Raw genomic sequence first — 25,279 nt, 5'->3', positions numbered from 1 at the left:
TAATTATCAATCGAGAAATCCAACTGCATATATATTTGATAATTTCCATCCAAATTATTTGTATACGAGGCATTAATGCGAAACTAACCAAAAAGAAGTGCTAGCTATGAGATTTAACGACACAAGTGGCAATATCTTCTCCTCTTTCGTTGAGATAAAGATGAAATTCGTTATTTCAGCGGTGTCACACGATCGGTCTTATAATCATCTGTAAAGAGGTAAATCAGGAAATTACAATTGATCATAACAGAAGAGGATATTACTTCGACTTCGACAAGATTAAACTCTTGTCCATTTAAACAACTCTGCTCACTATGCCCCGAGGGCACTATCTTCTCCTCCTTCAAATCTCAGTGAACTTCATTTGTCTCAGAGTTAGGGTGCAATCATAAAATATTTTTTTAATTAATCAACCATTCATGAATTAATTTTTACTTATAATATATTATAAATTAATTTATTCTGATAAAAAATAATTTTAAAATGTTGACTACTAAACAAAGTTTAACACAAGATCTCTAGTTTACACGACTAAAAAAATCATATCGACAACGGTAAAATCAAGTATGACTTCGACCGACAAGTGGACAACCTCTGTTAGTCGTCGTGGCCGTTGGTTGAGACTACCTGGTAGCTCTTCTACTAGTCCGAGGTAAAATCACCGTGACAGTCGTGGTGACAATCAATCGAGTTTTGAGTTATTTTTTTTTAAATTTATTATCAGTTTTTTTAAGGGGAAAGTATTTTAGAAAATAAACCCGTCATTTGATAAATAAAAAAAAAAGTTAGAGGTACCTTTTAGATGTTATTGAAAGTTAAATCTACGTGCTCGAGTTCTTTCCAAAATAATTGAGTTTAATTTGTGATCAATAGTTGATTGCTTATAATTTATCCATTAACTGTTAAAATTTTCATGCTCCCAATATGTGGACAAGACTACTTCCCTGTTAGTTGTGAGGTATCCGGTGGGTCTGCAGGAGTTGGTCTGGTGTGTTGGTCCTGCCTTTGCCCTAACTGGGAGGTGGGTTAGGGGCTGGTATGCCTACCTGGTTCTGTGAGATGTCTTCGGTACAGATGTTCGTTACTTTAGCAGGGTTGGTTGTGTGGCATGTGTGGAGTGTTGTCCCTGGCTGCGGGGATAAGGTGTCTGTATGCTAATTCTTAAAATATTTTAAAATCATGTTAATTTTAAAAACTCAAAGTTCTCTATTAAGATTACAAAATTCACATAAAGTGTAATTAATTTGATTTAGTATTTTTGAGGTGTCAAAATTTATTAAATTAAATCAGAATTCCTTGGCTTGAATTAAAAATTATAAATTTAAAAATTTTCATAAATAATTTGATATAAACTTATTAACTCCGCCTGTGATAAGTTTACCTTATCATTGCCGGTCCCAAGCCCGGATAAAGGAGGAGGGTTGCGTTAGGTTGCCAGCCAGCGTTAAACTAAGGCAAACACTCATGAATGGATCCATTAAACTATTGTGCTAATGCTAGGATGTTCCCCGGAAGGAACGCGTTGCAGGGTCCGACTGTAACGTCTCGGCAAGGACCGCTACATCTCCATGAGAACTTGGGTGTAGTGTTAAATGAGCAAAAGTTCTCACACCATAGGTTGGGTAAGAATAAAAATTATAGGAAAATTAATAGTCTAAGATTTGGAACATGGAATATAGGAACCCTTACTGGTAAAACAATGGAGGTAGTAGATACGATGATTAGGAGAAGAATTAGTATTTTGTGTGTACAAGAGACAAAATGGGTAGGCGAAAAGGCAAAGTTAATAGAGAACTCGGGTTATAAGTTATGGTACACAGGGAAGAGTAAAACAAGAAATGGAGTTGGTATTATTGTAGATAGTTCGTTAAAGGATGAAGTTGTAGGAGTAAATAGAAAGGGGGATAGAATTATAGCTCTCAAAATAGTAGTGGAGAAAGACACTATAAATGTAATTAGTGTATATGCACCTCAAGCAGGATTAGATGAAAATACTAAATCAAGGTTTTGGGATGACCTAGATGAAGTATTACAAAATATTCCATCAAATGAAATGGTTTTAATAGGAGGTGATCTAAATGGACATGTTGGAGTGAAAAATGAGGAATATGAGAGGGTGCATGGGGATTATGGGTTTGGAACAAGAAATGAGGAAGGTAAAACTATACTGGATTTTGCGATAGCATATGATCTTATACTAGCTAATACGTTTTTTAAGAAAAGAGAAGAACACTTGATCACATTTAAAAGCGGGAATAATAAATCGCAAATTGACTTTCTTATGGTTAGGAAGAGGGATAGAAAGATTTGTAAAGATTGTAAGGTCATTCCTGGAGAAAGTTTAACTACCCAACATAGGTTAGTAGTATTGGATATACGTCTTAAGCATAATATCCATAAAAAGAAAATATCCACTACTCCTAGAATTAAGTGGTGGAAGTTGAAGGATGAGAAACAAAACATATTTAAGGAGAAGGTAGAAGGACAAGTATTAGGTGAAGTATACGGTGACCCTACTACGACATGGGATAAAATGGTATCAAAGCTGAAAATAATAGCCAAGAGTATACTCGGCGAGTCAAAGGGGCATGTACCACCAAGTAAAGAATCTTGGTGGTGGAATGAGAAAGTACAAGAAAAAGTGAAGGAAAAACGAATAGCCTATAAGAAATTATATATTTGTAAGAATGAAGAAAATTTAAAAAAATATACATTAGCTAAGAAAGAGGCTAAAAAAGCAGTGAATGAAGCTAAAAATACAACTTTTGAGCAGTTATATCAAAAATTGGATACAAAAGAAGGAGAAAAAGACATTTATAAAATAGCTAAAGTGAGAGAGAGGAAGACAAAAGATATTAGCCAAATAAGATGTATTAAAGATGAATGCAATAGGGTATTAGTAAATGATGGAGAAATAAAAGAGCGGTGGAAGAGGTATTTTCATCAACTTTTTAATGAAGGTGTAGGTGATCAACTTAACTTAGGTAATTTAAGCAGGTCAAATGAGTATAGAAATTTAAATTTTTACCGTAGAATTCAAATTTCAGAAGTAGAACAAGCTTTAAACGGAATGAAAAATGGAAAAGCCGTTGGACCAGATGATATCCCGATAGAGGTATGGAAGTGCTTAGGGAAACAAGGTATTGAATGGCTTACAAAATTATTTAACATGATATTAAAAACAAAGAAAATGCCAGATCAATGGAGAGTAAGTACTCTAATTCCCTTATATAAGAATAAGGGGGACGTACAAAATTGTGCAAATTATAGGGGCATTAAATTAATGAGTCATACCATGAAACTTTGGGAAAGAGTAATAGAAAAACGATTAAGGAAAGAGACTATGGTCACCGAAAATCAATTTGGGTTTATGCCTGGTAGGTCGACAATAGAAGCTATACATCTTCTCAGGCAACTAATTGAAAAGTATCGGGAGCAAAAGCAAGATCTACATATGATATTTGTTGATTTAGAAAAAGCTTATGATAGAGTCCCAAGGGAAATTATATGGAGAATTCTAGAAAAGAGGGGTGTTAGCGTAGTATATATTGACCTAATTAAGGATATGTATGAGGAAGTAACGACTAGAGTGAAGACTTCAGGCGGATTAACTGAAGCATTCCCAATAAAGATAGGGTTACATCAAGGGTCAGCTCTAAGTCCTTATCTTTTTACACTAATCATGGATGAACTTACTGGACATATTCAAGATACCGTACCATGGTGCATGTTGTTTGCAGATGATATTGTATTGGTAGATGAGACACGTGAGGGAGTAAATGCTAAATTAGAATCTTGGCGAGAAACACTAGAAGAGAAAGGTTTTAGGCTTAGTAGAGTAAAGACAGAATATATGGAATTTAAGTTTAGCAATATTGAACGTAGTGAGACAAGTATTAAAATAGGAGATGATGAGTTGTCTGAAACTGAGAGTTTTAAATATTTAGGATCATTTTTGCAAGCCGATGGAGGGATTGAGAGAGATGTCTTACATAGAATACAAACAGGATGGTTGAAGTGGAGGAGAGCATCAGGTGTTTTATGTGATCGTAAAGTGCCTCTAAAACTTAAAGGAAAGTTCTATAAAACGGCAATTAGACCTGCCATGTTATATGGCGCTGAATGTTGGGCTATGACTCGAGCACATGAGCAAAAGATGAGAGTTGCGGAGATGAGGATGTTAAGATGGATGTGTGGACATACGAAGATGGACAGAATAAGAAATGAGAGCATTAGAGAGAAAGTTGGAGTTGCATCTATTGAGGGAAAACTCCGTGAGACACGTTTAAGGTGGTACGGACATGTACTTAGACGACCGATAAATGCTCCAGTTAGGCGGTGTGAAACTATAACAAATACGCATATCAAACGAGGACGAGGTAGACCAAAAAAGACTTGGTTAGCAACAATAAAACAAGATAAAATTTATTTAAATATAAATGATGATATAATAGGAGATAGAGCTCAATGGCGTAAAAGGATCCATATAGCCGACCCCACTTAGTGGGATAAGGCTTGGTTGTTGTTGTTGTTGTTGTTGTAATATATAAACTTATTAAAAGATTTAATTTCATCATATTTACTCATTAATACCATCAAATAGTTTTTAAGAGTCTTTTAAAATTTTAAATTCTGAAATTCAAATCTTTATATAATAATGCTTTTCTGTTATGTTACTGCCAAATCTTATAACCTTTTCCCCAAATATCTCGGATCGTCAATTGGGCTCTGTTTTCAGTGATATGAGTTAGCTATCATTATTTTTTAAAAAAATCAAGTATCTAATTTTTATAATTTAATTAATTTTTAAATCGATTCTACATAAAACTTGTATAATTTTATTAATTTTTAAATCGATTTTACAAATTTTTTTATTAATTTAAATCATGGTTACTTAGAATACTGATACCACTGCCTACCATAAATCCTGAGGTTTCTCAATTTATCTCTTCACAGATGGTCGTGAGGCCGACCGTATAGAGCCGTTAAGGTGACAGATTCTACTTTTTTACAGAAGATGAAACTAAGCGCAATAACTATGATGCCCCTACAAGTCCTACACCTCACATGGAATGCTCGTTGCATCTCTATGCTCCACGGAGAAGTCTTATGGGCCCCATTTCATTAAACCGAACCCATAAGGCTGAGCTGTACTGGGGTGGAAATGAATTTGAATAATATGAAAAATATTAATATTTAAATTTAAATTTAAATGAATTTAAAAAATAAATAATATTTGACTTTGATTGTTCAAAAATATAAATAATAAAATTAAATTATAATTTAAAATGATGTAAATTCAAATTCGATTAGAATTATTTAGATTGTACATTTAAATTAAAATTATATACAAAAATCGGAATTCACAAAATAAATTATAAAGCGTTGGGCAAACTGAAATTTATTTTTAAACTTTGGAGAGGCATTTTGTGAAACGGTAAACTTCAGGTGCAAAATGGAAACATTCCATCCATCACCCAAACTCCCAGTCCCACTTCAAGATTAGTGCACGTCTGATGGATCTAAAACCACCTAAATCCGGACCTGAAATGGTTTCAATCCCGGGGTCATGTCGTCGTCCTCGCCATCGGTCTTTTCTCCGCAGCGTCACCGGGCGGACCAACCCCGGCGATAGGCAGCTGCGATACTGGGGAGGGGCTCCGGAGGACGGACAAGTACTCTTCTCGTTCTTGCGCTATTATTTATCATCTCAGCTGATGCTGCTCGTGTTTTTTCTTTCCTCTTCTGCCTGGCGATAGATCTGCCGGAATTGGCCTATGCCGGTCCCAATCCGAAGAACTCTACAACCTTTGGCTTGTTATTGAGTTCTTTGGATCGTAACCAAGTAAGGTCTGTGCGCTGGCGTCGTGCTCTGGAACCACTGGCACAGTGCTCAGATGTGCGCAGCCTGATCTCTAGCGTTTGTATTTCCATATGATTGATTCATAATGGAGCGAGTCATTGTTCCAAAACCAAACTAGTTTAGAAATTTCCAAGCATGCGTTGTACCTTATCCTAGAATGGAGCAGATCAGTTGAGTTGTACATAAGATAGTTGTTTAAAGTTGCTACTTCTTTTGCATCATTTCAGTTCTTCGTAAATCACTTTATGTTCGTCCTCCCTGTACGAGACCAGTCGCAATGTAATGTTTTCTTGTTTACGTGTGTACTTAGGTCCAGTTTCAGTATTTGCACATGTTGGTTTGTGTCAGGTTCCTTTTTTATTTATTACTGAAGCTTCTTCTTGTTTGTTTTTTGGGACTTCATTTGATGTTGTTGTTGAAGGTTTTCAGGTTTTTCACTGTTGGAAGAGATGGGCGATGAATCTTTTATGGGCAGTGTATTGGATGAGAAACTGGACAATTATGAATCTGTTTGTGGGAATAACATAGCAAATGTGGAGGATGATAAGACTCCTGTGGTTGGGATGAAATTTAAGTCTTATGAGGATGCTTTGGATTTCTACAGGCAATATGCACGACTAATGGGATTTAGTGCACGCTTAAAAAGAACAAATTATAACAAGTTCGGTCAGTACCAATCTGTGGAATTTATTTGTTCTAGAGGAGGCAAGGGGCGAACTGATGATCCTAGCTACTTGTGTAGGCCTACAGCTAAAACAAATTGTCCAGCTACAATCCTGTTGAAGTTGCGGGCTGATGGTTTGTTACATGTAAAGAAAGCTATTTTGGAACACAACCATCCAATGGACCCCTTGAAGGTTGAGTTGAAGAAGCGCAGGAAAAAATTTCCTTATTCTTCACCAAGACATGATGAGAACAATGGGAAGATCCCGATAAGAAGACTCAAGAGGTTCCAATCGCCCTCTCTCAAACTAGTTGAAGATGTGTCTTTTGGTGATAAAAACCTAAGAAACTCTGGTGAAAGAGGGCATTTGATGCTTCATGATGGTGATGCTTCTGCCATTTACCAATTCTTTACACACATGCAGAAGAGATTTGCAAACTTCTTCTATTCCATGGATTTGGATGAGGAAGGACGATTAAGGAATGTGTTTTGGGTTGATGCTGTATCAAGGGCAACATACAAGTTTTTTGGGGATGTGGTTTTGCTTGATACATCCTACTTAACATGCAAATTTGATGTTCCTCTTGTTCTATTTCTTGGTGTTAACAATCATGGCCAGTTAGTTTTGCTTGGATGTGGCTTGGTGTCAGATGAGACATTTGAGACCTACTTGTGGTTATTTAAGGCATGGTTGGCATGCATGTCAAGACAACCAGATTCATTTATATCCGACCAGTGTGTAGCTATTAAGGAGGCAATGGCAAAGGCTTTTCCAGGAGTTCATCATCGTCTTTGTCTTTGGCAAGTGATGAAAAAGTTTCCAATGCACTTTAGAGAACAAGAAAATTGCACTTCCATAAAGAAGACACTAGAGAAGATAGTCCATGACTCGTACACCACTGATGAGTTGGAAAAGGATTGGAAAAGAATGATTAAAGATTTTGGGCTTGAAGCCAATGAATGGCTAAATTGGTTGTATGAAAATAGACATTCTTGGATACCTAGCTATCTGAAAGGCACATTTTGGGCAGGTTTAACTTGTAGTGAACGCAACACATGCTTGAGTTCATTTTTTGATGGATTTGTGTATCCTGAAACTTCCTTAAAGCAATTTTTAAGCATTTATGAGGTTGCATTACAGAGCAAATATGAGAAGGAAGCTCAAGCTGAATTGGAGTCATTTAACAAAAACCCAAATCTCGTGTCTAAATTTTACATGGAGAGGCAACTTGTTGATCTTTATACTTACAACAAATTCAAACAGTTCCAAGATGAGCTGAAGGCTACAATATATTGTAATGTTTCATTGATCAGTGAAGATGGCCCAACTTCAACTTATGGGATCAAGGAATCTCTTCTCTTGGAGGACAGTAACCCCACAGATTACAGAGATTTTAAAGTTATTTACAAAGCACATGAACTTGAGGTCCAATGTTGTTGTGGTTCTTTCCAAACCAGTGGCATTCTGTGTAGGCATGCTTTATCTGTGCTTAAGTTACATCAGATATATGAGATTCCATCTCATTACATAATTGACCGCTGGAAAAAGTACATAAGGGTATTGCATCCAGTGTCTTATCCGAGCGATGAGTTGGTTGGAAATAATCGATGGGAGCGCTATGACAATTTGGCCAGATGTTGCCTTCAACTTTTAGATAATGGTGTGGTATCCAGTGACAAATACCATCTGTCTCTAAAGTTGCTAAAGGAGGTCGAGAAGTTTCTATCGAATGATAATAATCTTGGAAACATAGATGTTAAGATTGTTCCCACTGAAACAAGGACAATTGATGATACTGAAGAGGTAGAAGTAGCAACTTCTAGGGCTGGCAATGTGCAAATTTTGTCGCAAATGAAACGGAGAGGTCGGCCTCCCAAAAGAAAGGTATACTGCCTTACTCTTTAATATTAATTTAAATAGGATAATGGAGCTGAGTTATAAGGTGAACAACTTTCACTTTTCTAAATATTGTCATTTCACTGTATTGTAAATATGACATTTCTGTTGTTTTCTTTTGTAAATATAACATTTCTGTCTATATTACGCACAGGATGATCAAGAAACCCTACTTTCTCGAGATCATAGTGGGATGAATCTTTCCTTTCCTTCTGCTTCGAATGCAGTGGCAGATATCGATGTACAAGAAAGCTTGACTGCGCTGGTAAATGCCAAAATCACAACAGGAACTCATAAGCTAACATCACTTTGAAATTCATACATTAACTATGAAACACCATCTATGAGTGTGCCGTAGTACAATAATTGAGGCACTGAACAACTTGACATTTAAGGATTTTGGTTACAGATATGGTATTCTGTTTCTAGAAAAGCTAAGACGACCTTAAATTCTTGGAGGCTTTGTGCCCAGAACCATCCATTTCGTAATATCTAGTATATTCTGACATACGCTTTTGAACTGAAGAACGTACTTGATCATAAGATTGATAATATAATGCAGGCAGAGGTGAGCCCAAGTGATTTTTCACTTGGCTGCCATTATGGACCACAACTGAACCACACACATCAAGGCAATGATCAATCGAGGATACCATTGGGTGGGATGTTCCAGGTTTGTATGCCTGGCCGATGAAAACTGTGTTCCACCTTGTCCGAAAACAGAAATGATCAATTTGTTTCACTTGTTGCTTTTCGAAGACTCAGCAGCATGCACTCTCTTGTTGTACCATGATTCTTGCATGTCTCATGGAGTAATGTTTGCACTGTAGGGTCAATTTGATCACCAAGCTGTTGAAGGGCAACCAAGAGCTCAGTGGATCTATCAGCAAATGCTGCAGGTTCACTTAACTAGCTTTCTTGTCATTATTTTCGCGTTAACTTTGTTGCCGAAGTTTGATCTGCTGAACATGCAGGAGACTCAGACACCAAATGCACCTGGATGGACTGGCTAGACAGCGCAACATGCCGACACTAAACTCTACATAAATTATGAAGTTACCCAACATGATTGTTCCCACTCCAAAAACTGCTGGTTGTTAATCACATGATATTTGAATCAACCATCAAATAGTGTAATCGATTTTATGGGTGTTACAACAACCACAACCTTTCTTGATACTCATTCTGCTGTTGGAGCCACTCTTTTCTACATTTGGCGTAGCGATAAAGAAGGGCTTTTTGGGAGCAAAGCATCCAATTAAATCGGTCCGACAAGTTGAAAGATCTACTCAAGGTGTTAGCAATTGGTGGGATGGGTGGATTCAAATGCATAGGCCCTTGCTATCATGTGCTCCCTAAGAACAAGGTTGTGATTTAGAAATGGAGTGCACCATCTTAAAAGAAATTTTGTTTATATCATTGACTAGCTAGAAAAAAAAAATACAAGGGGGTGTGTATCTGTTCCTAAACTTCTTTATTGTGTTGTTAAGCCAACCCGGTTTTTCAGTTAATGGCATACACTGTATGTATGGAACTTGTATTGTTTAGGAATTGGTGAGTACATCATTATTGTCCATAGTTATATTCCTGAACCATCTTTCTTTATGGTATCTGGTAATTCTAATCTCAATTGTGCAGGAAAATCAGTTTTTGTGAGATGAGTTATGTAGGGGGAGAAGACTAAACCTTTCCATAACAATAGTGATAAACAAGGGCTCTCAGCGTTGAATGTTTTGGAGGTCGATGTTTGAGTGCGTATAAATTATATTTCGATAAGTGAATCTGTATCTCTACGATTTTTAAAGTTTTCTTATAATCGCCAAACCAGCTAATATTAAAACTTGATTTTTGTTAAAACAATTGTAATTGAAATTTAAATGGGAGTAGAGTCGTTTTTAAAATTATTAAAATTGTTTTTTTCACACCAGAATTAATCGCATGGGTATATTTAAAATTACTACAGGAGATTAATAAATAGACGGTTCTAGAAATAAAAATCCGGGACCTCCATTAGTAAATTGTCAACCGATGGGGGGCCTTTAGAAATTTGCCATTTAAATATACTTTTATCCCTATAATCCAGTCCTCCAGTCTAATGAAAAATGAACGACGGAGAGAAAAAGATCCCCTTTACGAGTTTCAAGTATCGGCTTAATGGCCGTAGTAGTCTTCCGGCCTCCATCCATCGCCCCGATTCCGAAGGCAACGCGGGTCATGGCCGCCCCCGGAAGCTCAGCCACCGCCTTAAGTAGCGTCTCTGGGTCGCGGCAAAACCGGAAGCTCCCCATTTTGCTGTTCGACGTTATGGACACGCTCGTCCGCGATCCATTCTACGAGGACATCCCCGTCTTCTTCCAGTTCGATTTTCTCTCTTTTTCCTCGCTAAATCTTTTGCCTTTTGTGCTCCTAATTTTCTGCGGATTAGTCTGGGAATGTGAAAATCGTGCTAGATGTTTTGATCTGATCGATTTGAAAATGAACTAAAATGATCAGGATATCGTTTTTTTTTATCTTTTAAGTGTTCGCATCAATTTCTAGTAGAAGCCTGAGGTTATGAAATACAAATCAAGTGGATATGTACTCTGAAAGAATATGAGAAGCAACAGGATGGCTGTTAAAATTTAAATTTGCTTAAAGTTGTATAGGCTGCACTATATTATGAGTTTAATCCGCGATCTCCTTCCTACCAACAAATAGTTAACGATGTATTAGATCCCTTTTTCTGACAAAGAACTTTATATTATTTACATCTTACAACATCTTTCTTTGATTTATGCAATCAGGAGTAGTTATTTCTGTTTTTGTCTGTACAATATGTCTTGAATTATCTCTCAGTGATGATCAATTTAAAATTTCATGTAATAGATATATTAGGATTATGCATTCGTGTTAGTAACAGTAGATCTGATGTGCGGTTGACACAATTAACTGAAACATAACTCGCAGAATTTCTTTGAATGAATTTAAGCTGTCCTGTGAACTTTTATTTCATTAGGATAGTTAATTTTGATTAGGAAACAACGGAAAAATCCATATTGCAGTGAGTAAATGAAAGATAGCAGATGAAATAACGTCAGACTATACTTGCATCAAACACATTTTGAGATGCTATCATAAGGAGGATAAGCACGAGTGCACGGATAGGATCTAATAGCAACCAATTGCATATATCTAAGAGCAGCTGATTGCATTGGAGCCAACAGAAAATGATCAATTTAGCTGTTCCAGTAGATGTTAGTCCAAATCCAAGGGGACCGGGTGTACACTTGGACTGAATTAGGCAGGTAGACTGAGGATATTGAGAAGGTTCCACCAAGTGATAGTGTAAGAAAAGCCATTCATAGTGTATGTGCTGGTGAGTGAGATGGAACTTCCAAGGTAGCTTATGCTTGAATTGGATGTTACAGTCATTGCCAATGTGGATAACCTTGTCAATGACTCAATTGTGATGTTGTTATCTAGGGTCATATCATAACACTTTATGGAGGTGGAGGCAAGATATGTCCTCGTTGAACCAACATTCTCTCCAAAGAATTGGTGCTACATCTAATGCCAATGTGATTGCTTAGATGTGCTTAAATTTAGTTGTCAAATTTTAATTTGATCTAGATTGATTTCCTTTCTAGTTTTAATAAGTGTATTAGAAAGAGTACTACAAGCTTCTCTATGAATCACAAAACTTTTTGTTGCACTTTAGTTTCCTTGGTCTTTCATTGCTTATTGTGGTGGTTGACTTCAGCAATTAAGAATACCAAAGATACTGTTTTCCAACAGCACTTGGATGATTCGTCACCTGATCAAATTTAATATGGACATTTTTTAGAATCTACCACTGTCAATAATTAAAAGGTATAAATAATTAAATTAGATGAGTTCTTAGGCTTGGATCAATCCAATTAGTTCACTAACATGAGAACATATGAGAAATGATTCAGAATTTCTAAGTATAAATCTAGTATTTTCTTATGATTTTGGAATAAATGGTCAACCAATCTAATGTAACATAAAAATTGTGATATAGTTGTGAAACTCAGTCCTTTGACTTTCTTAACACTCATTACATTATATTTTATTTTTATTTTATGGCCAGGATGTGTTTAAGTTATTTATCAAGTTTTTTTTTTCATAATGTTCCATTTACAGAATGTCTATGAAAGAACTTTTAGAAGAGAAACACCCCACTGCATGGGTAGAGTTTGAGAAGGGATTGATTGATGAGGTATTGTATGGCAACTCTGGAAGAAAAATCTTCTCTGATATTAATCATCTCTAATCCAGATATTTTCTTCCTTTATCTCTTCTATGTTTTCCTTTTTGGTAATTAGTCTGATGGATGTTCTAATTTCCTCTTGTCATATATTATAGTAGTTGTGTTGATGATTTTTTATGTGGCTCTATTTCATGTTAAATCATTCTCAGTACAACTTTGTTAACTAGAGATGGTTCATTTATGAATGAGATTAAACTCTTTTGAGATATATAAGAGTTTCACAACCACTTTGAGATATATATAAGAGGCATTCATAATCTTTTGCCATTCATCATGTGTCATTAACTATTTTAACATTTTTTCCTTTCAGAAGGAGCTTGCTAGGAAATTCTTCAAAGATGGGAGATCTTTTGATTTGGAAGGTAAGAACAATTTTTTTCTGTTGGGAAAAAAAACTGTTTTTAATTTTCTCATAACCAAACATTTTGAAATTGGTACTTGGAGGCATCTGGCATGTTTTCTTGAAACTATCTACATACCTTAACCTTCACTATGTGGACAGGAATGTTGCTACAGCAGCATTTGCTTTGCCATAATTCAATTAAGAAAATGTTATGCAACAAATTAGAGTTGTTATTACTTATTAGCAACTTTTCATCCACTCTTAACTTCTTTAGCTTTACTTACATGGGTCAGTTTGGTTCACACTATTGTGCTCTTTCTGCATCTGGATACTGTTGAGTTGCAAAAGAAAAAGGAAAAGATGTTCTCCCATGGAAAGATGGGGTTTTCCGATAATAACTAATATACACTTAATAGAATGTTTCATTTTTTTCTTTTAACAAATAATACCATCAGTTAGGTTCAAAAAAAGTGCACGAAGTATTCTGAATTATACTTCAACTCTGACATACATCATGATGCTAAACTTGACTGCATTTTCTGCAAATGAACTAAATTATCATTTAGGAGAAGTAACTTAATCCTTACAATAAATTAACCTAGAAACTATACACTAAAACCAAACTGAATTTGCAAGTCCACTGCAAGATGCTCACTGAGAGATGAGAAAATAAAATATCAAATGGGTTAAGTACAATTCTCGTTGGCACAGGAGTGTCGATGGTAATAACCACCTTGTTTCTTTCATTTTGTTTCTTCCCAGTTGTGCATGGTGTTTGACTTCATGAATTCTTTAGGTCTCAAAGAATGCATGATAAGAGGATATTCTTATCTTGATGGCATTGAGGCACTGCTCAAAAATTTGAAACTGAAAAGCTATGAATTACATGCGTTTACTAACTATCCAATCTGGTGAGTTAAGTTGGCCTCCTCATAATGTAACGATTTCCGTTTGCCTTTTCTTATCAAAACAGCTGATTCTAAATATTCATTTGAAGAAACTTGAAATGGAAGGCTAAAGAAAAAAAGGGAATAGAAGAAAGGTTATTTCTATACTACAGTCTTGTCTCAGGCAACTCTAGCAAACTTCCATAGCTCTATTTTCTTAACTTTATAGTCTGTGTGCCCAATCAGCTGCGTCTTATGTTTAAGGTTGTTTCCAACATGCTATAGTCTCATTTCAGGCTTATCTAGCAAACTTCATAGTCCCATTTTATTTTGTTAGCTTTAAGTAGTATTTTTGCCTCATTGACAGCCTTTGCATATTTCTTATTTGATTTATTTGGTCTTTATTTTACAGGTACATGATGATTGAAGAGAAGTTAAAATTGTCAAAGTATTTGTCTTGGACGTTTTGTTCCTGTAAACTTGGTAATATTTCTGCACAAAGCTGTTACTTGTTCCATCATTTTTCCAGACTTGTGATATTGTAACTTGAATTGTTTAAATAATGAATTTGTGCAGTAAGAATTTTTGTCTGGCATAGATAATTAACTAAAAGACAACAGTAATAAAGACTCTGGGTAATGCTAAATTGTGAATTGAATTTTCTGTCTATAATTAATTAATATTACCTTGGTACTAAATATTCTGCATTGAATTCATTGTCTCTACATATCAAACTCATTCAAAATACACATTTATGATCCTTATCAATGTGCATTCAACTGATATATGTTATGACTAACCTATCATTTACCCACAAAAGTGTATACTAATGCATTCCAAACTACTCATTTATCTTATAGGAAAACGAAAGCCTGCTTTAGATTCTTATATGGAAGTTATTGATCTTCTCGGAGTTGAGCCAGCAAGCTGTATCTTCGTTGATGACAGGTTCTTTCATTACCTGGTTTAACCAAACTCTTTAAGTTTATGCTAGCTATTCACACTCCATCAACATTTGACATTTTTGACCAAACTGCGAGTGCTACGAATTTCCTACCACAAAAATTTATATCATTGAAGCAATGTGTTTCTTGATTCAATTTAACATAATATCTCAAGAATGTAATACCTAAGAACTTGATAGGCAGTAGACTCATGGTTTTCTGCTTATTTTCCTTGAGAAAGCGTTACTTATTATTATTATTATGTTTTATGAAAACAATATCAGGCCAGTAAATAGATTTTGTAAACAAAGTTTTGTTCTCGACAACTTCAATTTCAGGTTGGCAAATATTGAGGCAGCTAAAGATGCAGGGATGATTGGTTTGCATTTCAGAAACGCAGAGACTCTTAAAGAAGATCTGACTTCTTTGGGAATTGAGGTAACAACTTCTGAAGCTGCATAACTTTTCACGTACTTTTTCTTTTCTTTCTCATCCATGGTTTTGCTAGTTTATATTTGTACCCCATACAATAAATTAGAGAAAGATTTTCCTATTCAAAACAAACGTAGCTGCGACGGCTTGGTTTATGCTCCGAAATCCTGGGAAATTTATTCGCAACTTTCCTCTAAAATCTTACTTTGGAAGATGCTTATTTTCGCAATTAGGATACATACTGAACTCTTGAAATTTTAGATGAAAAAGAAAACCTCCATGCAGCTCCCTTTCAGGTTTAATCTCATCAAGACAAGCTTTTCCACAAACTCGTGAATATGAAAAAAAAAAATTAATGTTTGATTGTAAATATGAATTGGGATTTTCATTTCTTATGAAATTATGATTTCTTCTTCATAAATAGTTACTTCTAATGGAACGGGTAAATGGACCAGTTGGACTGAGTGGATCATCGGCCAATCAAGCATATTGTTTGGAACGGTTGGATGGGGTAGTTGGATAAGTTGGACAGGTCAGACATGGTTCGAGCATTTATAGGTCATGTTGCGCTTAGTCCAAGCCACAATTATGCTTAGGGCAAGAGGTATCTACCGGGTCGGTCATCTCCAGAGATAGTCAATGAGACTAATTGTGATTCATCATTTTTTTTAAGGCAAGCGATACCCTCGTCGCGCCCTACTGAACTCGAAGCTTTAGGTTGGGTCAGTCATCTTGGTCAGAAATAAAATCAATCCAAAATTTAGTTTGATGAGCAGTAGGTGCAGTATGCAAAGTGTTTTTACAATTGGAAAGTTAAGAATGATGATGACCAAAATTACTTCAACGATCTACATCATTATGGTTAAAAGAATGTGTATTATATGTTTTTTGTTTGTTTTAGGCAAATGACTCAAATCCATTTTACTTCCGTCATTATGATCACTTGCAATATTATATTCTATTTTTCGCTTTGGAATTTTGGATCACTTGCCGATCCTACAGAGCTTTTCCGCCACCGTCTTCATCCTCGGCCTCGCCTCCGGATCCGCCTTGCGCAGGCCAGAGCCACGTACGTGGAACGCCGCCGCCACCTCCTTCGTTGGGTGCGCGTCGTGGACCGCCGCCGCGGGCTCCACCAACTCTGCAGCAGCCTCGCCTCCTCCCGCACCTTCCTGACCCAATTCACCATCCCCGGTGCTTCCCGGTCAGCAACTCCAGCAGCATGACGCCGAAGGAGTAGACGTCGGAGTTCTGGGTGGTTCGGCCGGTGGTTCGGGCCTCGGGGGCGCAGTAAGGGTTGGGTTGGTCGAGGAGGGAGGAAGAGGGCAGTCCGAAGAAGCCGTCGCCGGCGGCGGAGGAGGAGGAGGAGATGGAGAGGAGGTTGAAATCGGAGATGTGGGGGTTGAAGTCGGTGTCGAGGAGGAGGTTGGGGGGCTTGAAGTTGCCATGCACGAACTTGCGGGAGCTGCAGTCGTGGAGATGGGCGCGCCGCGCGCGATGCGGAGTTGCACCGGTCACGCCAGACTCTGCTTCCCAGGCTGACCTGCCAGAAAACTGAGTCAAGTAATTTTGACCAAATTAAATGGTCAACGAATTTACTACACACAGGTTGACCACGCTACGCTGCTGCAGGCGCTGAGACGTGTGAGCGAACACCATCGCATTTGATTATCAGAGTGGGCCGATCTGATCTGACCCCGTTCGACGTGGAAGACCTGTCTTTTAAATTTTCATCCGAACGGCAAGAAAGGTTTGTCCAACCGCAGTGATATCTAATTAAATTAATTTAACATACCTTATAAAATTAATAAAAATTATATAATATTATATATAATATTTATAAAATAAATAAATGACCTTAACTAAGATGAGAACCTACTAATATAGTCGAGTCAATTAAATACCTAATTTTTCTCTAAATAAATGAGGGCTCCACAGACACCGTCGCCCTTAAGATGAGGGCGAGAAGAAGAAGCGTGGCCAATGAAGATGGGTTGGTATTTTTAAAATACGATTAATTGACCAAAATAGAAATAATGTTCAATTAATTTTTTTTAACATAGTTAAATGGAAAAAAAAGGCTTAGCAGAGAGACGGGTTCGGTCGCTGACCTCGCAGGGCGGCAGCGAGGTCGGCGTTGGCGATGTAGCCGGCGATGAGGAGCTTCTCGTCGGACGCCCAGTAGTAGGCTCACAGTGTTACAAGGTTTGGGTGCCGTGCCGCACCCGCCCCATCGCCCGCCCTTCCGCCTCGAAGTCCTTGTACCGGCCCCCTCCGATGCCCTGCCCTAGCCTCCGTACGACCACCGCTATCCCCTCCCCCACCACCACCTTGTACATGATTCCCTTCGACCCTTTCCCGAGAACGTACGGCGACGCCCGCAGCAGGTCCACACCTCTTTTGTGGGCTATCCAAACACCTTTGAGCATTTCGACTTATACTCAATCATCTCTAGTCCATACCTTCGGAGATATTTGGTTAAAATGTCAAAGTATCTGCTTCTATAACTAAGATGACTTGAATACTGCAAATAAAAAAAATTTTATTTAAATTACACTGAGATTTTCATTGACATATCTCTGTATGCATAGAACTATATGAAGTCTAATGGCAGGTTACTTCAATGAATTAATTATCTTTAATTAGCATCCACATTTAACTTTCAACATCCAATGTCTTCAGCCAGCAACAACAGCTATTTGGTAAACAAAGGAGTTTAAAACGTGCTAGTCTCAACAGAATCGATGACGTTTGTATTCATCAATTCATCGATTAGGAATAATTTCAATGTATTCACAATTGTACATGTAGAGATGCTCACTAGTTGTTATCCAATAACAAATTCTCTCATGTTATGAATCATATTATGGACATTTAGTAAATAAATTTAAAATTCAATCAAACGCATGATGAATGTACACTCAAATAATGAATTTCTATTTATTCAATAAATAGTACAACTATAATATGATTGTCTTAGGATACCTCTCAAATATAACCTGTGAGATTGTAATAGTGAAGATTGAGACTGACCATCACTGGTAGGTCATTGAGTGTGCTGGGAATTCTGTCGGAGAATTGATTGTGGGAGAGGTTCAGCGTGCCGCCAGTGAATCCCCTTCGCCAAGATCCGGCGGCACTGGCCCATCGAAGGCATTGGAGGAGAGATCGAGTTGGATACACCCCTTCTCCATGTCCACCCAGATTCCAATGGGGATCATGGCAGACAGTCGGTTCCCAGTCAGAATCAGCCACTGCAACTGGCGACACTGGCAGAGCGCCAGCAGGAGGGGGTCAGCAATGGCGTTCCTGGAGAAGTCAAGGTTCTGGACGTGGGGGACATTGCAAGCAGCAGTAGGGAACACGCTGGAGAGGAGGTTGTTTTAGAGGAAGACCGAGTGGAGGGAGGAGGCATTAAAGAGTTGAGGCAGGAAAGGGCCAGAGAGCTGGTTACTATGGAGGTTGAGCTGGTGGAGGAAGAGGAGCATGCCGAGCTCTGAAGGGATGTAACCGGCCAAATTCTTGTTGGAGATCACAATGCTGATGACGTAGGGGTAGGCATAGCCGGTGACGTTGGTGCAGGAAATGCCTGGCCAGCGACAGGGGTCTTCATCGCCCTTCCTCCACCCAGTGAAGGAGGATTCGGGATCTTCAGACACGGCAGCCTTGAAGGCAACGAGGTCCGGCAACAACGTAGCACTTATTGTCGATACAATCGAACTAAACTAAATCTAAACTGGAGGAAGGGGAGTGAAGGACTTTGGTGATGTTGCAGCAGTAGTAGTATAAGAATGAATGTCCTCTGCATTTTGGAATGGAGGTTGAGTGATGGTGTGGGGGTAGTTAGTGTGGTAGTGGGGTAAGTGAGATTTTATTCCAAGGGCCAAAAGAGGAGGCGAAAACAATAGCATGGAGAGCAGTAGAAGGAAAGCAAAGGAGAAAGGAAGCGAATATCGAAATGAAAATCTTAGTTGAACAAATCAAACTGACCTGGAGGAAATGCTATGGTTTGAGCCAGTGTTTTGAAATCAGGATGAGCTTCAAATGGTTCACCTCACTTCCTCTGCCACAGTTTCTACCTGGACATAAGCAATGAGCCTGCAGTTATTGCAGCTAAACTTGGTGGTTGGTGGGGATTAGTTTTTGGCATTGGCAACTTAGTAGGAACTAGAAAGGTTGGGTTATGTGGTTCTTTATACTCCATGAGGACGCATGATACCATAGAGGAATTTCTAGTTGATTTGCACACTAATACATCATGATTCATAGGAGACAATAATAGACAAAAATAAGGTGTTTGTCTGTTATAGACTGGTAGCTTGTAGTTCCAATATGTGTACTATAGAGCATACAATACAACCCGTGGTATCTAAGTTTCAAAGGAAATTATCGGATAAAGTTGATCGACTTGTTTGTTTTCCAAGTCGGCTAGGGAGGCAGACCAGTACCAATTGAGATTAGAGGTGGTGGAAACTATGGGAGCAGCAGTGTAAAGGAAGATCATCTGTGGGAGTCTTAAAGGAATGCATGTTGTTCGTGGGAGTAGATGAGGCATGCATAGCACTAGCAACTCCACTAGTTACTAGTTACTCCTTCATGAAACCTTACTTGACATGTTAATTCTCATTTGCCATTGCATTAAGCAGCGAAACGCTTATCTACTATGTAGAATACCATAAGCACATTCATCTCCCCTTTCATTAACAATCAGGGGTTTAGCCAGATATAAACAAAACTAATAGCATGCATAACTGTTTGTAGGTTCAGCAGGAGTATCTTAATTCTCCAGGAGAGATTATTTCATACTAGGAATAAGTTCATAATACATATAGGATTTCATGCACAATCATGGTTTAGACGTGCAACTGAAAACTTCATGTTTGCGCAGTTCTGCCCTCCATATCTTTCCATATGGTGTTTTGGGTATAGAGTCAATGAACACAACTTTGCGAATCTTCTTGTATGCTGTTACCTATTACACAACAATACAAAAATATATAAAAGATTCAGTCCTAATCTTATTTTCTGCATGCTCTTAATTCTTCAAGATCAAGACTTGTTGAATAATACCAAAGGACTTGATTGAAAGGAAAAAAAACAAGTGAATTAAGATAAATATAAACCTGCTTGGCTATGAAATCCATTATTTCTTCTTCACTGAGGTTGGTTCCTGGCTGTAGTACTACGAAAGCCATGGGTACTTGACCTGCCTCCTCATCAGGATATCTGTTCTTTGGCAAACAACCACATTAAGGTCTCTTGGCAATTGACAAAAAGGATTACATGATACATTATATTCCTTAAGTAAGCATCACTGGTGGCTTAGCCAATTTCAAGTTTTTTGTGAAGCCAAGAAGTTACAAAAGCTAAATTAACTGGTTAAAACTTACGGAAGCACAGCAGCTTCAGCTATGCCGGGAAGAAGTTGAAGCAAATGCTCTAACTCAGCAGGTGGAACCTGAATTCATCCACATTGACATAAACAAAATGCTATTCTATAGATTTGTTTACTTCAATGGAAAGAGTTTTATCGTCACCTGGGAGCCTCCACACTTTATCAACTCCTTCAACCTATCCACAATGAAAAGAAACCCATCTTCATCAAAGTAGCAGAGATCCCCTGTCTTAAGCCAGCCACTGGAATCGAAGGTCGCATCATTTGCTTCTTCATTTCCCACATAACCTGAGTCGGTAAACAAACAAACAAATGCGAGTGTTTAGAGTTAAGAATGTTTGCCTTTCATTTGACTATGGATTGGGTAACAAACCTAGCATGATAGAAGGGCCTCTGAGCCATAGCTCTCCAGTCTGCCCAACTGACAATCTTTCTCCTGTGGTAGTATCCACAAGCATAGCTTCGACGTTTGGGGAGAGACGGCCAACCGACCGCAGACGGCGACACTCCTCCTGATCTATCATCATTGTTGTCATTCCAGCTTCACTGGATCCATAACTCTACAAATGGTAGATCTTTTAGGCAAAATATCTACGTGTTGTATAGGTAAACAACCAAGCAATAAAAGAGAATTATATTTACTCCTGCTTCACAATTTACTATTGCTACTTCAAGGAAAAGGATCAGTGCACATGAAGGTGTCTTTAACAATGAGTTCTCTAATGGCATGCGTCTATGTTTTCTTTATTAATTCTATATAATCATTTTATTTATTTCATAAAATGGATCAAACTCTATATGTTATGGATCTTAAAGTCTATATATTTTACATATGATGAAAAAAATCATTGCAATATAATTATTTTATATATATATTGATTTCTTTTTCTTTTCTTTTTTTTAAGACACCCAATATTTTTTCATGATGGATATTATTATAGACAGAAAGGATCAATATATATGTATTATTTCTATGCATCCATCGTACATTGATTATAATAATTATTATTATTTACATCCATTACTAATAATAATTATTATAATATATAGATAAAATTTATTTAATTATTAATTTCATGAAAATAGAACTTTTATTAAGCACATTACGTTTAATTTCAATATTTTGATGCATAGTAAGTAAGAATTCAATAAATTTATTATCAAATTTTAATTTATATAAACAATCAATAAGAACCCCACAACTGATAAGTTTTGAATTCTTATATAAAGTAAAATAATACTTTTCAAAATTAAAATCAAAATCATAAACATAAGTTTGAAAGAGAAATAAAGTTTCTAGAAATTAAGGTACATAAAGAGTCTGTGATAAGTCTAAATGATAGTCAGTATCTAAAATCAAACGATAAGTCTATATGCCTTCAATTGAAGTCTTCAAACGATTTCCCATATATAGGAAATTCTCTATTTGGTTTATGGTTTGGATTGTAAGGAATCTCTACATCATATTAGATACATGAGTAGTAGCACCAGAATCAAGCCATCAAGTATTATGAAAAACATTAATCAAGTTTGATACGAAGCAAACATAAGTTTTTAATATACCTTTCTTTTTGAACCAAGTCTTGCGTTTAGAATAATCTTTTTGTTAGTATCCTTTTTTTTTTACAAAAATGACACTTATCATTATTGTGTTCATTCTTACCAGCCTGAGAAGCTTTAATATGCCTTGTCTTTTTCTTAAAACTTTTGGCTTTTGCTTTTAGTACTTTAACAACTCCTTGAGTAGTGAGGTTGATGGAATGTCTTCCAAAATTCTTAATTCTATTTTCCTTTTGAACAAGTTTGCTTATCAATTCATTAACATTCCACTTTTCCTTAAAAGTATTATAATTAATTTGAAAAACACTATATTGAGGAGGCAATGAATTCAGAATAAACTGAACTAAAAAAGAGTCATCCACAACCATTCCTAAAGACTTTAATCTTGATACAATATTAGTTATCTCAATAGTATGTTCTTGTATACTACACAATCCATCAAACTTTATAATCGTGAGTTGTACCATTAATGTACCAGTGAGTGACTTATCAATAGAATGAAAACGTTCTTCCACAAATGTTAAATATTTCTTTGCATTTTCTATTTGTGGAATCATAGTTTCATATATTATTTGTGATATAGTCATTCACATAAACATAAAGATTAATCTGTTAGACTGTTCTCATGTTTTATATTTGGACTTCGCTTCCTCATAACTTGAATCAGTAATAGCAGTGAGTTTTTCTTTTAATAGTGCAAAGTCAAGATCTAATACTTCTAAATGAAAATTGACTTGTTTGCTTCATTCAAATAAATTCAAACCATTACACATAGTAACAGAAGAAACTTGCGAATGAAGAGAAATTACTGCAAATAAGATATACAGATTCAGATAAAACATTAGAATATATTATAATTTACCTTTGGATTAATATTACAATATATTATATAAAAAATTAAATTCATTCTAACATTATTAAAAAATTAAAATCTTTAATCAAATACATAGTCATCTTTGGATAAATAAAACATATTTAATTTAAGAATTTTAATTTTTTTTCGTTTAGTCACTAATCATAAGAAATTAATTTTTCTTTAGAAAAATATATAATTTTAATGATTAATAAATCTTATTTATTTATCATTTTTTAATAGATATTTTTTATAAATATGATAAATAAATAATTATTTTATGCATGTCAATTAATTATTCTAGTTTGGTCACTCTGATATCACAAACTATCATAATTAATATAAAATCATACATACATTCATATCATAAGTATAAGTTATCTTAATTTAAAAACATGCATATATATTATAATTATTTAATGCATATATATAAAATCAAACTACATTTATATATATATATTATGTCGTGCATCATTAAAGATGTTAATAATTATTTATAATAAAAAATTAATATATGAAATGTTTAATTTCTTTTAATTATGAGATTATATAATCAATTATAGATATTAAATATCATTAATGGATTTATTAATTTTTAATTTAGTATAATAAATTCATATATAAAAACATATATATTTTTTAACGAAACTCTAATATTAATATTAATTTTACATAATCATTATATTTATTTAATGAAACAGATTTTGAAATCTATATATTTTATATGTATATGAGCTTAATAAAAAAGTCATTACAAAGCAATTATTTCCTTTTTTTTCATTATTTCTAAAGACACTCAATATTTTTTTTATAATGGATATCATTATAAAGTCTTGTATTTATAGACAGAGAGAGGATCAATACAAATGTATTATTTCTGTACATCTATTATGCATCTATTATAATTATTATTATTATTTTTGTCTGTTACTAATAATAATTATTATAATATATAAATAAATTTTATTTAATTAATAACTTCAATTGCATGAAGTTATTTTTAATTTTTAATTATTTTTTATTTTAAAATTAATTATTAGTTAGATAATAATAATTATAATTATCTAATTTTTGTTTAAATTAAAATTGAAATTGATTAATTAAATTTATTTTTCTTTTGCTTAAATTGATACCTGACGGAGCTCCACATGAGGGAACCGTTTCATGAATTGCTCGGCAGCCGCCTCCGCGAGTGCTGCGCCGCCGCAGGTCACGTACTCCAGGGCCACCAGCTCCAACGGCTCTGGCCACCTCGCCATCTCAACCACCACGGACGGCGCCACCGTCAGAGAGTTCACCCGGTACCTCTCCGCGGCCTGCACCATTTCCTTCACGCCGGACCTGCCCTCGATCAGCACTGTCGTCTCACCCAGCGCCAATTGTATTAACAAAAAGGTGTATGCCACCCCCAGGAACAACGGCATTCCCAGAAGCGTCGCTTCTGGTCCGTCCCGACGACGCTCCGCCACCGGGATCCGCATGGAGTGAACTGCCGCCACGTTCGCGATCATGTTCCGATGCGACATCGCCGCCGCCTTTATCATCCCCGTCGTCCCAGACGAGAATTTCACGATGGCCACATCCGACTGCGCCACTTCCTCAACCGCTTCCCCTCCATCGCCATCGAGAAACGAGCGGAAGCGTGGCGAGTCGAGGAGGATGGTGTCGAGGCCCGCGGGGAGCTTGGCGGCGGTGGCGGAGGTGGCGAAGGCGACGCGGGGGTTGGAGAGGGAAACGAGGTGGGCGATCTCGCGCGGGGTGGACGCAGGGTTGCCGGCGGAGACGACGGCGCCGATGGAAAGGAGAGCGAGGTAGAGCGGGGGAATGTCGAGGCTCGTCGGGGCGAGGAAGAAGACGCAATGGCCCCTGGCGATGCCGGCGCGCGAGAGGAGAGAGGAGGAGAGGGATCGGATCTGTGACAGAAGCTCAGGGAAGTGGACGGTGTCTCCGGTGGCAGCGTCGACGAAGGCGGGGTTGGCGGGGAGCGGGGAATTAGGGAGGAGGGAGAAGGCGTAGGTCGCCACGTTGAGGCGGCGCTCGGCCGGCGGAAGTGGAAGGGAGGGGCGAAGGCTGTGGAAGGTTCTGGTTGGGGCGTGGAAGCCGCTAGAGCGCGAGCGGAGGGAGGACGAAGGCGAAAGTGGGAGAGCATCTCGCTTATCCATTTTTTCTTT

At 36.9% G+C, this 25,279-nt stretch overlaps 4 protein-coding genes and 1 pseudogene across 9 annotated transcripts; 2 read left to right on the top strand and 3 right to left on the bottom strand.

The window, feature by feature from the left end:
* The first annotated feature begins 5,575 nt into the window (after positions 1-5,575).
* LOC141841744 (protein FAR1-RELATED SEQUENCE 6-like) lies at positions 5,576-10,009 on the top strand. 4 transcript variants are annotated; one of them, XM_074729940.1, is made up of 6 exons: positions 5,576-5,675; positions 6,293-8,412; positions 8,579-8,689; positions 8,987-9,097; positions 9,255-9,323; positions 9,399-10,009. In XM_074729940.1, the coding sequence occupies exons 2-6, from the start codon at positions 6,313-6,315 to the stop codon at positions 9,435-9,437; spliced, it is 2,430 nt and encodes an 809-aa protein (XP_074586041.1). In that variant the 5' UTR covers positions 5,576-5,675; positions 6,293-6,312; the 3' UTR covers positions 9,438-10,009. The 4 variants fall into 4 exon arrangements, with proteins under 4 accessions (XP_074586041.1, XP_074586042.1, XP_074586039.1 ...); XM_074729941.1 differs by having other exon boundaries at positions 6,285-8,412; positions 9,408-10,009; XM_074729938.1 differs by having other exon boundaries at positions 6,285-8,412.
* Positions 10,010-10,546: 537 nt separating this feature from the next.
* Positions 10,547-16,592, top strand: LOC141839052 (flavin mononucleotide hydrolase 1, chloroplatic). 3 transcript variants are annotated; one of them, XM_074726700.1, is made up of 8 exons: positions 10,547-10,781; positions 12,568-12,643; positions 13,005-13,056; positions 13,834-13,948; positions 14,337-14,407; positions 14,785-14,872; positions 15,207-15,306; positions 16,303-16,592. In XM_074726700.1, the coding sequence occupies exons 1-8, from the start codon at positions 10,579-10,581 to the stop codon at positions 16,474-16,476; spliced, it is 879 nt and encodes a 292-aa protein (XP_074582801.1). In that variant the 5' UTR covers positions 10,547-10,578; the 3' UTR covers positions 16,477-16,592. The 3 variants fall into 3 exon arrangements, with proteins under 3 accessions (XP_074582801.1, XP_074582802.1, XP_074582803.1); XM_074726701.1 differs by lacking the exon at positions 16,303-16,592 and adding an exon at positions 15,725-16,124; XM_074726702.1 differs by lacking the exon at positions 16,303-16,592 and adding an exon at positions 15,756-15,853.
* On the bottom strand, positions 16,483-17,729 carry LOC141837051 (putative inactive receptor kinase At3g08680). Its single transcript, XM_074724527.1, has 2 exons — positions 17,503-17,729; positions 16,483-16,843 (listed from the first exon to the last, which is right to left on the bottom strand). Exons 1-2 carry the CDS (start codon positions 17,727-17,729, stop codon positions 16,483-16,485), a joined length of 588 nt encoding a protein of 195 aa, XP_074580628.1.
* A 559-nt stretch (positions 17,730-18,288) lies between these two features.
* On the bottom strand, positions 18,289-19,504 carry LOC141837050 (receptor protein kinase-like protein At4g34220; annotated as a pseudogene).
* Positions 19,505-20,075: 571 nt separating this feature from the next.
* Positions 20,076-25,279, bottom strand: LOC141839051 (4-coumarate--CoA ligase-like 7). Its single transcript, XM_074726699.1, has 6 exons — positions 24,242-25,279; positions 21,069-21,255; positions 20,838-20,983; positions 20,691-20,758; positions 20,424-20,526; positions 20,076-20,272 (listed from the first exon to the last, which is right to left on the bottom strand). Exons 1-6 carry the CDS (start codon positions 25,268-25,270, stop codon positions 20,147-20,149), a joined length of 1,659 nt encoding a protein of 552 aa, XP_074582800.1. The 5' UTR covers positions 25,271-25,279; the 3' UTR covers positions 20,076-20,146.

Source organism: Curcuma longa, chromosome 11 (assembly GCF_044706935.1).
Source record: "Curcuma longa cultivar G26 ecotype Majalengka, Jawa Barat chromosome 11, ITB_CL_G26_1.1, whole genome shotgun sequence".
Classification (NCBI taxonomy): Eukaryota; Viridiplantae; Streptophyta; class Magnoliopsida; order Zingiberales; family Zingiberaceae; genus Curcuma; species Curcuma longa.
This window is presented reverse-complemented; position numbering and strand designations above follow the sequence as displayed.

Bases quoted from the DNA above. Each gene is read 5' to 3' on its own strand.
- LOC141837051 (XM_074724527.1), bottom strand. From the start codon at position 17,729: ATGCTCAAAGGTGTTTGGATAGCCCACAAAAGAGGTGTGGACCTGCTG. The intron at 16,844-17,502 runs GTAACACTGTGA...GTTTTCTGGCAG, and splicing joins CGGCACGGCACCCAAACCTT to GTCAGCCTGGGAAGCAGAGT.
- LOC141841744 (XM_074729940.1), top strand. From the start codon at position 6,313: ATGGGCGATGAATCTTTTATGGGCAGTGTATTGGATGAGAAACTGGAC. The intron at 8,413-8,578 runs GTATACTGCCTT...TATTACGCACAG, and splicing joins GTCGGCCTCCCAAAAGAAAG to GATGATCAAGAAACCCTACT. The intron at 8,690-8,986 runs GTAAATGCCAAA...AATATAATGCAG, and splicing joins AAGAAAGCTTGACTGCGCTG to GCAGAGGTGAGCCCAAGTGA.
- LOC141839051 (XM_074726699.1), bottom strand. From the start codon at position 25,270: ATGGATAAGCGAGATGCTCTCCCACTTTCGCCTTCGTCCTCCCTCCGC. The intron at 21,256-24,241 runs GTATCAATTTAA...TACCATTTGTAG, and splicing joins CTCATGTGGAGCTCCGTCAG to AGTTATGGATCCAGTGAAGC. The intron at 20,273-20,423 runs GTTTATATTTAT...GTTGTGTAATAG, and splicing joins TGGATTTCATAGCCAAGCAG to GTAACAGCATACAAGAAGAT.
- LOC141839052 (XM_074726700.1), top strand. From the start codon at position 10,579: ATGGCCGTAGTAGTCTTCCGGCCTCCATCCATCGCCCCGATTCCGAAG. The intron at 13,057-13,833 runs GTAAGAACAATT...TGAATTCTTTAG, and splicing joins GAGATCTTTTGATTTGGAAG to GTCTCAAAGAATGCATGATA. The intron at 14,408-14,784 runs GTAATATTTCTG...TTTATCTTATAG, and splicing joins GTTTTGTTCCTGTAAACTTG to GAAAACGAAAGCCTGCTTTA.